The following is a 14687-nucleotide window of genomic DNA, read 5'->3' on the forward strand; positions in this document are numbered from 1 at the left end:
AAGCTTCTCATTTTTTCTTTATGACCTTTCATAGCCAACATGTATGTTTACAAAGGATTTGTTCAGTTCTACCATTGCTTCTAGGTCCTTTTTTTGACATGGTGAACTATGTATATTCCACCATTACTCCTCAAAATCCTTAGCTTGAAAGTTATTCTCATTCACAAGGCTGTTTAAGAGAACAAAAGTCTAACTTTTATTTGAGCAACCCATGTTTGGAAAATAAAAATAGGGACTTTTCAATCAATCCAATATTGAAGCAAATGTATGCATTTAAGCATACTAACGTAAGTGTCTCCTGGAACTGCGTGTGTGTTAGAGAGAGAGAGAGGAGAGAGATTTCATAATTTGAGGGAAAAATGGCCGAAGAAAAAGAAGGAGGAGTTAGTTGAAGTTTAAATATATTACTATAAAGGCACACATGGCCTTGTTGAACAGATCTACCCGCACTCAAAACCCATCGAGAGGTTAAGCCTTTTCCCAAAATGCATGTGGCAGTGCTATCTCGATACAGCTAGTAAATTATGTTTTGCATTTTTGGACTGAAGCTCAACTTTGCCATAACTTTTGCAATGTAATCCCATGGGACTGTATCAAAAGCCTTAGCAATATCAACTTGCAAAATAAGAGTACATCGTGTTTGGTATATTTTGCATACTCTATGCCAACATAGACATTAGCAACATTACCTGTTATTTGTCTACAAGGCACAAAACTATATTGGCTGGATGGATACTCCTATTCAAAATCTTTTTGAGTTGATTAGTAATCATCTTAGTGATCAATTTATAGATCACTGGCACCAAGGTACTAGGGGGACACTCAAAAAGCTTTTGACACAAATCCTTTTTGACACCAATCTTATCAATCCCTCTTGTCAAGCACCAGGCATGAATATAACTAATTTTTTGATAATACTAGCAGGAGAATTGGTTATTGTATATACCCTAGTTATGATATATAATTGTGTGCCCCCTTTCAAGTTTCAATCCCAAACTTGCTTTGGATCTATAGCGGTGCGCATCTCCGTGCTGCCCTAGTTTTTGGGAGGGGGATTTCTTCAGGTTTCTTCCCATGGCGAAGCCTGCTCGCTCTCCGTCCGCCTCAGGATCGGGTTCCTCCTCCTATTCCGGCTCTTCGTCGTCGTCGTCGTCTTCCGCCTCTGATTCGCGCTCCCGCTCCTTCTCCACCTCCTCATCTGCCTCCGGCTCCGGCACCTCTAGAAGCCGTAGCCCCGTCTCAAAGAAGAAAAGGTTCCTCCTTCCTCCTTCCTCCCGTCATCTCTCATCATCCCTGTAAATGAGCTGCGAAAAAAGGAAGGGTTTCAGCCTTCGCTTCTTAATTTCTGTCCTTAATAATTCAGGCTTTTTTTTTCTGTATGGCAGGACTTCTACTTTGGCTGGGAAGAAAGAACGAACGCCTCCGCCTCCTCCACAGAAGCGACCGTCTCCTGCAAGGTTTGGATCTTCTTCTGAAGTTTTACTAGTTATTCATGTTTCGGTGTCAAGTGTTATGAACATGATTTTGAGCGGTCTAATCATTGCAAGTTGTGCATCACTTTCAGGAAATCTTCGCCACCACCCCCCGAGTCCGAAATTTTGCACGTTAGCAACTTGACGCGGAATGTCAACGATGCCCACCTCAAAGAGATTTTTAGTAATCATCAGGCCTTATCCTCGGTTTTAAATACTTGCTTTTTTGCTTTTATACGGCATGATGCGTAGTGTCATGGCTCTGGACCAGTCCCTGATTCATTCTGTTATGGAGGCATTTGGGGTGTTATCTGTTGCCGTGCCAGCTCGACATGATGAATGCAATGTTGGCAATCCGAAGATAGTGGACTCCTTTTGTCTTGGAGAAAAGGATCCTTCTCTTAGTTGATAAATACGACATCCTCTTAGTTAACAAATACAACATCTTCCGGTGGGTGGATTACAACCCTCCTTAGAGGTATAAGTTGTACAAAAAGGGGATGCTACCTCCATGGCTGGGTTCCAAAAAAAGGGGACGCTCCCTCCATGGCTGGCCCCTCTCGAAGGGAGACTACGTTGGGGGGGAAAACAACACCCATCCCTGCTAGTGAGGAAAGGGCCACTGCCCCAAGTCTGAAGGAAGGCTGCACACTCTCATGGGGTCCGAGTCTCCTGTTAATCCGTCCTGCTGCAGTGCTCACCGGATGTGCAAGGCTGTGATGCTACTAATGATCTCCCATCCCTGATCTGAGTGAGGACCTTGTTTGGATTTTGATGGTATATTCATAGAACATCTTGCAAGTCTAAGCAAGGCTTGATGATTAAATTGAAGTAAAGCAATCATCTTCATCAGCGTTGTAGCTACTCGTAAGTAGATATTCCCTAGAGCAAAAGATTGACCTTCAGTTGTACGATGACATTAGGAAAGCCTCACAAGCCATAAGGAGAGTGGATCAGTATCACATCACGTGCTGGCACATTTCTATTTCTGATGTGTATGTTGATGTTGGATACAAGATGCCCACAGTTTGCCTCTCAAGAGTCATCAGTGAATCCTCTACTGTTGATGTATGAACGAAGAATACCTGACCAAGAAGGTGTCATGGTATCCAACATTGTCTGCTGGGTTGATTCTATGAACATGTGTATAGAGGACATCTCTTAAGTTTTTTTCTTACAATTTGCTGACTTAGTGGCCTTAAGCATGCTCAGTAATTGGTCTGGACTTCCTGATTTATGGATGTATGTGCTACTAACTGTTAGTGTTCTGATCTCAGGCAACTTTGGTGAGGTTGTAAGTGTGGAGCTTGCCATGGACCGACAGGTTGGTTTTGTTTGTGTATTACTACTTATTTGTTTCCTCAAGATTGTAGAGACTCATCGTTTCTCATTGATTGTGCTATTATTCTACAGGTTCAACTGCCTCGAGGGTTTGGTTATGTAGTTTTCAAGAACAAGGCAGATGCTGCGAAAGCTAAGCTCCATTTTAATGAGGTATCTGGGTTTATGTAGCTGTGCTTGCGGTCCTAGTAATGAATGTGCATGAACTCTTTGGTTCTTACGTTTTTGGATCCTTGTGTTGCAGGCCCAAATTGATGGTAACATAGTTTATGTAAGGGCTACCCTTCCTCCTAGCAAGAAGCCATCTCCACCACCCAAACTGGCTGCAGTGTCCTCGAAAAGGGATTTAGGAGGAAAACCAAATATCCATGGTGAGGTTGAGGATGGTCTGGCCAGGCGCCGTGAATGTAAGCATGTGAACTCTCATTGAATAGTTTCTTTCTTTAGCATGATGTGGAAGTTTCTGTCAAGACTGAAGAGCTAAAGGATACTACTTTTGCACCTGAATGACAAGTTTTATGTTGAAGAAAGAGCAAGTTTTTTCTGAGCCCATCTGTTATACTCTGGTCTAAGATTCACTTTAACTTCAACTGTCACTGCTGCTAGTTAGAAATCAACTGGGAGTCCAGGGAATCAGGGCCAGGGGTTTTGAAGGTGCAGTTGCATGTATGTAATTTCCAAGGCATTAGTGCCTCTATAATTAGTCTATCACCTTCACATTGATGCCTGTTTTTAAGCTCGTTAGTTTTGATGCCTCATCCGGAAGGTAGTTTTGACATGCTGTTGTAACATAAGTCTCTCCTGAGCATAGTCACAAGGGAACGTCGTTCCAAGCTCTTGGAACGGGGGAACGCGTTCCATAGAGATAGCCGTTCCCGTTCCCGTTCCAAAATGGCACCGCAGACCATGTAAGAAATATAAGTGAACTATGTATCATGTAGAACACATCTATGCATTATCATGGCCACTACTGAGATGGTTTGAGGTTCTTTCTTTACTATGCCTCTTTCCAAAGCATTTACAGATATATAAAGTAAATTTATAAACACATTTATGCAATGATGTGGCGTTCTCGACTCCGTTCCCTTTTATTCAAGCTTTTCGTTCCCGTTCCAAACAGTCATCTGTTCCCCAAAACGTTCCCGTTCCCTTGTGACTATGCTCCTGAGACTAAAGCAAGGGTATCTTTACCTGCATCACTTTTGGTAAAAGGTTGCTAGACAGAGTTGTGGGTCACACTTTTATTGCTAATGCCTGTTGTGGTGAGCAATCCGGTTTAGTGTTGTAGAGGCCAAGGTATATACTGCTCCCTTGAGGTCAGATTTGTTGGTCAGATAGTCCATGCAGATGGTTCTAAAGAACTTGAGCGTATTAGTGTTGTAGAGGCCAAGGCATATTCTGCTCCCTCTGAGTGCCTAGGGTTTTGCTTTTAGTACTTGTGTCTGCTTGTATATGGTCAATACACAAGCAAAAAGTAAATTGTGTTTTGAGATTATAAAGTTCAAAGTCATTTTTAAAGAAGCTTTTGATGGTTTCAACTGGTTGGTTTTATTTTTATGTGAATCTGCAGCTCCCCGCAGAAAATCACTCTCACCCTCTGCGCGAAGGAGGTCGCCATCTCTCGATCGGCGGCGTGGGGTTTCACCACGGCGCCGAGCCCGGGAAGTGCGTCATCCGCTTCCACACTCTCCTAGAAGGAGATCCCCTTCTCCTTTGCGAAGACGGCGGCGCTCACCAATAAGGTCGTGTAGTAGTTGACATCAGTTTATCTGTTTTCTATCTGTTTTTGGATTGGTCAAATCTCAAAAAATCTGATGTGGCTCCCGAACTTTGGTCCACAGATCACCTCGCAGAGCCAGAGGAAGTCCTCTGGGGGGTAGACAGCGGTCACCTGGCCCTCGACGAAGGTAGTTGCATTTTTGCCTTTACAGCAAGTGCGGTTTTTGAATTTGTGTGAAAGTGTAGGGGGCTTTTCTTTTCGTGCCTGTATTACTAAGGGCATGTGTTAGTTTGAACTCTAATTTTTGATAATGGAGTTATAGGTCTCCACCTCCAGTGCGCCGTGGGCGCTCCCCGCCTCGAAGGTCACCATTGCGCCGGCGATCAAGATCTCCACCTCGGCGACCTCTGAGGTCTCGTTCTCGCTCAGCTCCAAGGAGGTGTGCTTCAACTTATGCCCGTGGTGTTTTCAAATCTCTGATAGTATTATAAAAACTTGCTCATTTTCTACAGAGACCGATCTCCGCTCAGACGGCGTGGTAGGTCAAGCTCGTACTCCTCACCATCACCAGTCAGAAAGGTAAAAGAATCATTTTGAACACCTCTTCTCATTTTTTAATGGTTCAGTTTAAATTCAAGGTAGCTCCTTTGTGATAGTGACATGCATGGGGGGATATAGGTGTGTTCTAGCATGTCTCGTAGAGTTGCACCTTGCTAGGGTGTGGAGGCTTAGATCATAAATTCTGCATTTGTGATTGGTCTCTGGAGTACGACTGTTGCTGCTGTGTACTGGGGATTATTGTTTTGCTACAGCTTGTTCAACTGACTACCGAAGTGCCTGAGAAATGTCATTTTGTTACAGAGATCACCTCGTGCTGCAAGAAAAGTCTCCAAGAGTAGAAGCCCTAGGAGGTAATTTGAGCTTGTTTTTCTCTGTTGATTCAATTGTAAAGTGAAGGCAGATGTTTAATCTGAAACAGTGCTGAATTTCCCCCAGACCAAGAGCAAGCAGTAGTCCCAGTGGCAAAAGTAGCAGCTCGCATTCTCCCTCTAAAAGCAGTCGCTAGTAGCTAGCTGAAGGTAGTTTTCTTTGCAAATTTCTGCATCCCCAGAAAGGTTGGCCCCTGCAGTAACCCTTCTTTTTTTGGGCAGGACTTCCGAAAGTTGGACAATGAACATCAGTCGAGCCTATTTTGTGCACTCGTAGCCTTCTCTATTTGTGCTCTGCTTGTATGGCATAATGCTCTTAGCTTTTTGATTCATTCTCTCCCTTCCCTTTGCATGAGTGTCTTTTGATTGTGTGGTTTGTAGGTTTAATGTTTATGGATTTGCTGTCTAGAGACTTATGTAGAATCAATTAGTGTACGTTGTAAGCCGGTTTCTTCACTGCGGATTGGTATATGCTTGTTTTGTCTCGGAAACAGCTACATGGCTGTTCGCATTTTCTCAGGCATGCTAGAAGCAGCAGTCTTTCTGGCTCTAGTGCTTTAAAGACATGGGTGGAGCTGGTCATGGGATGAGCTATTCATTACTCGTACGATGGTTGGCGTAAATGAGGACCAAACTGAATTTTGGTGTGGGGCTGGGGTGGCCTTACTGGAGTTCGAATTCTTTACTCCAGCCTCATCAATTCCATACTCCAGCCTCATCAGTTGTATTCCTCGTTGGCCAGGAGAACAGCAAGCTCGGTTGGAACCTTCAAAGATGGCCATGATACTTACTCTCGCTGTGAGGAAGCAGAAAAACATCTACTAGAAATAATCTACGACCAACTCTAGCAATGCCTGCTTATAGTTTTTTTGGTGATTCCAAGCATTTTACCTTTATTGTCTTCCAAAAGAACTCTTTGTTAAATGCTGTTCTATACTTGCCAGTGGTGTTGATGTTTTTTTGAGGTTTAAATGCATTTATGTTGAACCCCAGTTAGCCTTGAATTTGGGTCTTTCTTTCTTAAACGGCCAACCCTTTAGCCCCTAATGTAAGATGGGCACACGTTCAATTTAGGGGCTAAAGGGTTTACTAAATAGGCTATTAAACAGCACCATTGATAATTTAAGAATGAAAAAAACCATTTTGCTCTCCCTTCTGGAAGAACAGTACACAATATGTGAATGAATGGAAACCCTATTGCAACTATTTAGGGTTAAAGTAGATTAGCTTAACCAGTAGAAAACCTTAAATAAGGGAATGTCTTCTTTTAGTATTATCTGCTACCTTTCACTGCGCTTGGTGTAGGCAGTCAACACTTTTTCGATTGAAATTTCTTACACTTGTACTGAGGGGCTTTTTGTGAGTACAAGACAGCTTTCTTTATTTACCTAAGAATTGTTCGTTCCTCAAGAGGCTCTTTTCCTAAGACATGTTAATGTTGTCAAAGCTTCTCTTTCCTATAGAATGTTTTGGGAAGGTATTCTGGTGTTCTAACTTTTAAGCATGTAGAATCTAAGTGGAAGGCTAAGTAGCTTTGGTTCACATTGAAGTTTAGGTGGCTCTGTAAATTTAACGACGTTTTCATTGTATACTTGTTTTTTAAGTGACATTCATGAAACATTAGACATCCTTATCTTTTGATAGCTTTAATTTATTGTATAATTGATTCGAATCTTGCAACATGGTTTCTTGCCATGAAGGCCAAACTCATTGAGAGTTATGATGTTTATATACATCATTAAAAGAATATTGTTACCTATACTAGGTTATCCTTGTTTCTTCAGTCACAAACATGAAATATTAGACATCCTTATCTATTGGTAGCTTTAATTTATTGTAAAATTGATTTGAATCTGGTAACGTGCTTTCTTGCCATGAAGGTCAAACACATTTAGAGTTCTTTAGAAGTTGATGCTCTCAAGTTAAAGAATAAATTTCTTGTGAGGTATAATAGAGATTTTCTAGATAATTTATTTCTATTTGATAGTTCCATCCATGTTATAGTTCGTTCTCACACAATCCACCCAAGTTGTGATCTGATTGTTTGTCTCCTCGGTTTCTTGGAAATTGAAGCCTCAAATGTAGGAAAGCTAGTTCTGGGTTTCTTATAAGTTATTGGTGGAATTTGCTACTTCCTTTGGGAGGTTATTATCACACTATATTGCACTTCTAAAAGTGCCATGAATATACCCATAATGATGTAACCATTGTCTCTGTTTCTTGATAATGGAAACATGTTGCCCTTTTCATTTCTTCATTATGCTCCCATATTATTGGTTCCCTTAATTTCCCTTATTGAAAATTTACCTCTTAATGTTGACTTTTTGTTCTTGCCTGTCAACAACTCTAGTTTTGACTTTTGCACCTACTTTTCTATATGCAGATATAGACACTACAACTCTTGAAACCATAGTTCAACTAGCCAATTGATTAGCTAATTAATGGAAAACTCCAAATCAGCAAAGAATTCCTCCTAAGTTAACAGTCACATGCTACGCAATACCATTTCTTGCCCAATGCTTGCCATCATGTGGCCAATCATTTAAGGTATAAACCCTCATGGGCCTCTCCTTGATCCTTAAAATTGATGCCTGTGGGTGTCCGTCCCCTCAGTCCTCTAGGTTGCCTTGATAACGAAGAGCCTAGGAGAAGCCTATCAAGGGACGACATGTAATAGTTGGGATCAAGTGGTGTTTTTCAATTAGCAGTGGTATTGCATAGAAACGAATTTAGGCAACCCTCGTAGGCATCCTAACATGATTCAATTAGTTCTTGAAGTCAAGGCTTCATTTGAATGTTGTTAGGTTCATCGACTAGGATGTGAAAACCAAGATGAATAGGGTAGAGCGATTAGCTACTTTATGGTCCCCAAGAGATAATAATGAGAGAGAGAGAGAGGGAGAGGGAGGATGTTTGGTGGCATGTGTGGGCTCCCTCGTTCAAGACTATATCAATGGATACAATAGGTACGGGTACAGTTGTAGGTACTGTGTACGGCTATAGGGTACGATAGTAAATGCAGGGTAGTTGGGTACAACATCAATTGTAGCTTGGTATAGTTGAGTATTGCAACAGCGCAATGTGCACTGTAAGTAGTAAGGTACACGGTACTGTCGAGTATAACAAAAGGTTCACAATCGGTACAACAAGGTGCATAATAGGTATAGTCGGTACAATTGTCATGAGTATACTTTAAGTCCTTTAGAAAAATATTATTTATCTCCTCTTGAGTAATTTGGCGACGCCTAGATTACTCTTGCGTCATGTCGGCTAGGTTAATATCGTGGGTGATACCACTATAAATATTAATACGTGCGATATATGACGTATGTTTGAGGCCACCTATGATTATTTTAGTTAGGTTTGTATGGCAGGGTGATTCCTGGGGTACTTACGCCTGGTAGTCATGAGTTGGTGATGATTTGTGTCTGTTTAATATTTGTGAGATTAATTTAATAATTAATTGGACTTATATTTTCAGGTGATGAAGACTATGGGAATTGAAGAGTTTACTTTGGAAGAAATGTCTTGGTTCATCACATTTCATTTTTGGCAAGCATAGTAGCTTGCAACCTTAGTAAATGATTTTTCCATTTTGAACTTTAGGAAAGATACATTTATTATGTGGAATTTATTAAAGTATATGGCTTTACCCTAGTCCCAATATTTGACACTCTATTTTTATAAAAGAAGAGTGCCGTGCTCTCTAAAAAGCACATCTTGTATATTTTGGGGGCTATGGCCTAATTTTGGTGGAAAAGAAAGCTAATAAAGAAATACTCTTGTGTGGGGAGAGGCCACGTGCAAGAGGGGGGAAGATTGTACCCAATATGGTCTATTGAGCTAAGTATTTTATGACATAGCCCCGAATTGTCCGGAGCGTACCAAGAATTCAACACCAGCAGCAACAGCAGCTCGAGTCAATATGATTGAAGAAGACGATAATGAAGAAGAATCATTCAAGCAAGAGGATAATTCCGATCCAGATTACTCAGAACAAGAAGGTAAACCTCATGTTCATTCTTTGCTTAAAATAAAAGGAACAATAAATGGACATGAAGTTCTTATTTTGCATGATGATGGTAGTACACATGATTTCATTTCTGAAAAGGTACTTAGAGCATTAAATCTTCATTCTTCACCTACGCACTATAAAGTCAAAGCGGCATTTACTGGAACAAAGTATAATTGCATGCAAGAGGTGAAAGGTTTGGATTTATGCATCAAGCCTTTAACAGAAAAGAGAGATTTCTTAGTTGCACCTTTACAAGGGGTAGATATAATTTTGGGTATACCTTGGAGACACAAATACAATCCTATTATAGACTATGACACTCATAGCATTTCTCTAAGGAAGGACAATGAAAATATTATCCTCCAGTGTCAAGTCAAAGGAGAAATGAGTCCTTTGTTGAGTCACACTCAAGTAAAGAGAGCTCTAAGAAAAAGAGACAAGACTTATATGGTATGGGTTAACCAGCTTGATGCTGAGTCTGACACATCCAAAAGTCCAAAGTTTGATCTTTTTATCTCCAAATTTAGTGACTGTTTTATGGAAGATCTACCTCCAGGATTACCTAAGTCTAGGCCTGAGGATCATAGTATTGACTTATTGCCTGGAAATTCTCCGCCTTGTAAAGCTCCCTATAGAGTCAACAATTTAGAGCAAAAAGAAATCCAAAGCCAAATAGAGGACTTGCTAGAGAGAGGCCTTATTCGACCTAGTAGTTCACCTTTTGGAGCTCCAGTACTTCTTGTTAAGAAGAAGAACGGAACTTACCGAATGTGTGTAGACTACCGTGCATTGAATAAGATTACTGTCAAGAACAGATATCCTATTCCTAGGGTAGATGATCTTCTTGACAAGCTTAGAGGATCAAAGATCTTTAGCAAGATTGACCTAAAGTCTGGGTATCATCAAGTTCGAATGACTCAATCAGACATTTTCAAGACAGCTTTTAGAACCCAAACTGGTCATTATGAGTTTTTGGTTATGCCATTTGGTTTGACCAATGCTCCAGCTACTTTCAGCCGTATGATGAATCGCATATTCCTTAAGTTTCAAAGTTTTGTTATAGTGTTCTTTGATGACATTCTTGTTTTCAGCAAGGATCGACAAGAGCATGAACAACACTTGGAACAAGTGTTCAACCTTTTGAGAGAAAATGAATTGTATGTCAATCCTGAAAAGAGTTCTTTCTTTCAAGAAGAGATTGAATACTTAGGTCATATAGTGTCGGCTGAAGGGATTCGTGTAGATCCTAAGAAAATTGAGTGTATAACTTCTTGGTCTACGCCTAGAAACATACATGATCTTAGATCTTTTCTTGGCCTATGTAGTTATTATAGGAAGTTCGTCAAGAATTTTGCTTGTATTGCTCATCCTTTGATTGAACTCCTTAAGAAAGCTACAAATTTCAATTGGACTGAAAAGCAAGATAAATCTTTTGCAACACTCAAGAATGCTTTAACACAAGCACCAGTTCTAACACTACCTGATTTTCAAAGACCATTCTTTATAGTAGTGACTGATGCTAGTGGCAAAGGATTTGGAGCTGTTCTTATGCAAGACAACCATCCTATTGCTTATCAAAGTAGAAAGCTTAAGCCTGCAGAGCAAAATTATAGCACATATGACAAGGAATTAGCAGCAGTAGTGCATGCTTTGAAAATCTAGAAGCATTACCTAATGGGCTCTGAATTTCTCATCAAGACAGATCAACAAAGCATTAGGCATTTGCTTACGCAACCTCTTATTTCAGATAGGCACATCAAATGGGCATCTTTCATTCAAAGTTTCCAACCTATGATTCAATACCAACCTGGAAAAGAAAATGTTGTTGCCGATGCTTTGAGTCGAAGACCAAATATCAACAACATTTCAATTATTGAAAGTGAACCATTTGTACTTATGAAAGAAACTTATGAAGTTGATCCAGATTTTTCTGAAATATGGATCAAATTGCGTGAAAATAATTGGACACCTCAAGGAAATTATTCTCATAATGATGGCTATCTTTTCTTTGAGAAAAGATTGTGTGTTACTCAACCTTATAGACAACTTGTCTTGGAAGAGATGCACCAACCACCATTTGTGGGACATAGAGGAGTTTCCGCAACACTTCAAGTAGTTTCTTGAGAATTCTATTGGCCTCATTTGAAGAATGATGTAGCTAAATTTGTAGCTGAATGTAACATTTTAAAAGCTACAAAGGCAAAGCTTTGGGATTGCTTATGCCTCTACCTATTCCTGATAGACCATGGGAACAAGTGTCTATGGACTTCATTACTGGCTTTCCTACTACTTCCAGTCACCATGACATGATTTGGACAATAGTGGACAGATTTAGTAAGCAAGCCTATTTCATTCCATGTAAAAAGACACTAACTTCTCAGCAAGCCGCGAACATATTTGTTAAGCAAATTTTTGTTCATCATGGACTACCCAAAGTGATAGTTTCTGATAGAGATTCTAAATTTTGTAGTCACTTTTGGGTTGCTCTTTTCTCAAACTTAGGCACTAAGTTAGATTTTTCCACGGCTTTCCATCCGGAATCGAATGGACAAACCGAAGTTACAAATAGCACTATCTTAGATATGCTTAGAGCCTATGTTTCCCAGCAATCTACTAGTGCATGGGATAAGTACATACACCTACTCCAATTTGCTTATAATAATACTCCTCATACTGCTACTGGTCGAGCACCATTTGAGATCATCTATGGTGGAGCTTTGCCTATTCCGGCTACTAGACTCTCTCATAAGATTGAAGCTGCCGACCAATATGTTAGAGACTTTGATCGCATTTTATCTGAAGTGCGCGATTGTATTGCAAGAGCTCAAGAGAAGTATACATCTCAAGCAAATAGGAAGCGTAAAGATTTTTCATTTCAAGAGGGTGATTATGTACTTTTGAGAATTGAAAAACGGCGATTAAAGAGTGTGGAAAAATTCCCTGCAGTGAAGCTAGCGCCTAGATATTATGGGCAATTTAAAATCCTTCAAAAGATTAATGATATGGCCTATAGAGAGAGAGAGAGAGAGAGAGAGAGAGAGAGAGAGAGAGAGAGAGAGAGAGAGAGAGAGAGAGATGAAAAGAGATAAAGAACAAAAATACAAACAATGTTGACAGACAGAAAAAAAGAGCGCGGGAACAAAATAAAAGAAAGATGTATTGAATTTGAGAAAATAGAAAATTCATATATATTGCCAAAATGGAGAGCCAAATCTAAAAGTTCACATACAATTTATCCTTTGAGCAAAAACATCATTGCTCTCACGTAATCTCTAGGCAACTATCCTGGCTTCTAACATATGGCTCATCTTTTTCATAATAGCATTGAGTCGATTAACAGATATCTTTAGACTCAATACCTCCAAGCCTAATGTACGTACTTGCTCTTTTAGAGAATCGACTTGTTCTTTATATTTTCTTCTTTACATTGCAATTACATCCACCTAGACGTTCCCCAATTTCAACATGCATGTTCTCCATGAAAGAAATCGTGTCTAGTTGGTTGGCCTCCATACGACCACTATTGTCAAAGACGCGATGGAGATGATAAGTCAACTTATCTCTTAACGTATCTTCCCTTTAGCTGCCACTTCCATGGATCTCATCCCAAAGGGCATCTAAGTACTCTTTGCAAGCAACCAAATTTTTGTTGGTGTGCTCACATATATCCGCAATAGTTTGTAGACGTTTAGAGCTTGGCCGTCCAAATGGAGACTTTGACCGGGCAAGGTGTTTTTGTAGCTCGAACATTCATCAACTCAAGCGGGGTAGATAAAGCTACTTCTTCATTAGAAGAATCATTCACAGCCACTATAGATTTGGAGTGGTTATTATCATTTTGAATATCCATTTGCTGAAATCAAAAATTAATATCTTAAGGCTCTACAAATATTTCTATGTATCTTTGCCAACATATAACTAACCTTGTAACCTACATATATATCAACACTATATACATGAAATTATCTCCTTGATAAGAAAAGTACACAATGATACATATAATTGTCTATAAAAATATTTTTTTCTTTTTTAAGAACGTGTCTCAATTAATATAAGACTACTACATGCGTATATCCTCCAAGGTTACTATAGTTTGTATATTTTCTAAGACCCATATATTATGTGCAATCTCAAAGGTAGTAGTCTAAAAAATGAAATGTTTCTAGCTTGGGCAGCCAAGCATGTTAATATTATACTAACATTTGTAATACAAATTATCAATAATAAAACACTCATAAGATAGAAAGAGATAAAAAGAGTATTTTGATATGCACACTCCTCTCTCTCTCTCTCTCTCTCTCTCTCTAGCCAAACGTACGAACAAAAAAATTCCTTTATCTATGCATCCCATATTGACAACAAACATAAAAATAGATAGAGACAAAAAGGGCATCAAAAAAACTAACCTCAAGTTAAAGAGAGAATCATGCTCAAAAGCACCAACTTTGATTCTATTGTCCTTGTGCTTGCTTCCACACAATCATACACAGAGGCCCAAAAAAATAACTTATGATCTCTCTATTTCTATCACCCAGTCCTAGCTACATTTCACACCATATACAAAATAAAGGACAAGAATAACTATTGGTGTATTTCATGTGTGTGTGTGTGTATGTGTGTGTGTGTGTGAAAGAGAGAGAGAGAGAGAGAGAGAGAGAGAGAGAGAGAGAGAGAGAGAGAGAGAGAGAGAGAGAGAAGCAATCAAACAGAGAGAAGGGGGGGAAGAGAGAGAGAGAGCGCGCCATCCCATCAATAATCTTAAAGCTTATTACATTATCTTTACCAACTTCCTTAACGGAATGCACTTCAATATTTCCCTAAAAATGAAGCGCTTTTCCTCGGAGCTCCTACATGTACTACCCACAATGTAAAAGCCATCTAGTAATCCCAATGCCTCTTTGAGATTGTCATCAAGCCTATAAGGGTCTAAGACTATACAAATATATCAAGGATTAATATCATCCCACCATCAAACCCAAGAACTTCCCATTTTGGGCTACGCTGGTATCCAAAAAAGCCCAATTGTGGCATCTCCTCAAAGAAGATTGTATCTAACAATTTATTATTGTCATAGGTCAACTTCAAGATATTTGATGACATGTCTCTACATAAAACATAATCAAACTATACATTAATAACAATCATGATCTTTTTAATATTTAGAGACACAAAGAAAGAATGAAAAATACCAAAAGCAATCTAGCACCGAT

General features: G+C 39.6%; 1 protein-coding gene across 4 annotated transcripts; it reads left to right on the forward strand.

The window, feature by feature from the left end:
- The first annotated feature begins 966 nt into the window (after window positions 1-966).
- Window positions 967-8961, forward strand: LOC147621975 (uncharacterized). 4 transcript variants are annotated; one of them, XR_015269625.1, is made up of 14 exons: window positions 968-1253; window positions 1386-1457; window positions 1565-1656; window positions 2750-2796; window positions 2886-2966; window positions 3058-3220; window positions 4384-4555; window positions 4655-4720; window positions 4856-4972; window positions 5046-5112; window positions 5395-5444; window positions 5530-5612; window positions 5685-5762; window positions 8944-8961. XR_015269625.1 is itself a non-coding variant. In XM_086823001.1 (13 exons), the coding sequence occupies exons 1-12, from the start codon at window positions 1075-1077 to the stop codon at window positions 5597-5599; spliced, it is 1149 nt and encodes a 382-aa protein (XP_086679127.1). In that variant the 5' UTR covers window positions 967-1074; the 3' UTR covers window positions 5600-5612; window positions 5685-6454. The 4 variants fall into 4 exon arrangements, 2 of the variants coding, with proteins under 2 accessions (XP_086679127.1, XP_086679126.1); XR_015269624.1 differs by lacking the exon at window positions 8944-8961 and adding an exon at window positions 5983-6024; XM_086823001.1 differs by lacking the exon at window positions 8944-8961 and having other exon boundaries at window positions 967-1253; window positions 4856-4945; window positions 5685-6454.
- The last annotated feature ends 5726 nt before the right edge of the window (window positions 8962-14687 follow it).

The sequence above is a fragment of the Cibotium barometz genome, chromosome 29 (assembly GCF_041138505.1).
Source record: "Cibotium barometz isolate CiBa-2024 chromosome 29, ASM4113850v1, whole genome shotgun sequence".
NCBI lineage: Eukaryota > Viridiplantae > Streptophyta > Polypodiopsida > Cyatheales > Cibotiaceae > Cibotium > Cibotium barometz.

What these genes read in the sequence shown, in the direction of transcription:
- LOC147621975 (XM_086823000.1), top strand. Translation starts at nt 1,075, where the DNA reads ATGGCGAAGCCTGCTCGCTCTCCGTCCGCCTCAGGATCGGGTTCCTCC. An exon ending in CCCGTCTCAAAGAAGAAAAG is followed by an intron (nt 1,254 to 1,385) that starts GTTCCTCCTTCC and finishes TCTGTATGGCAG; the next exon opens with GACTTCTACTTTGGCTGGGA. An exon ending in CCACCTCAAAGAGATTTTTA is followed by an intron (nt 1,657 to 2,749) that starts GTAATCATCAGG and finishes TTCTGATCTCAG; the next exon opens with GCAACTTTGGTGAGGTTGTA.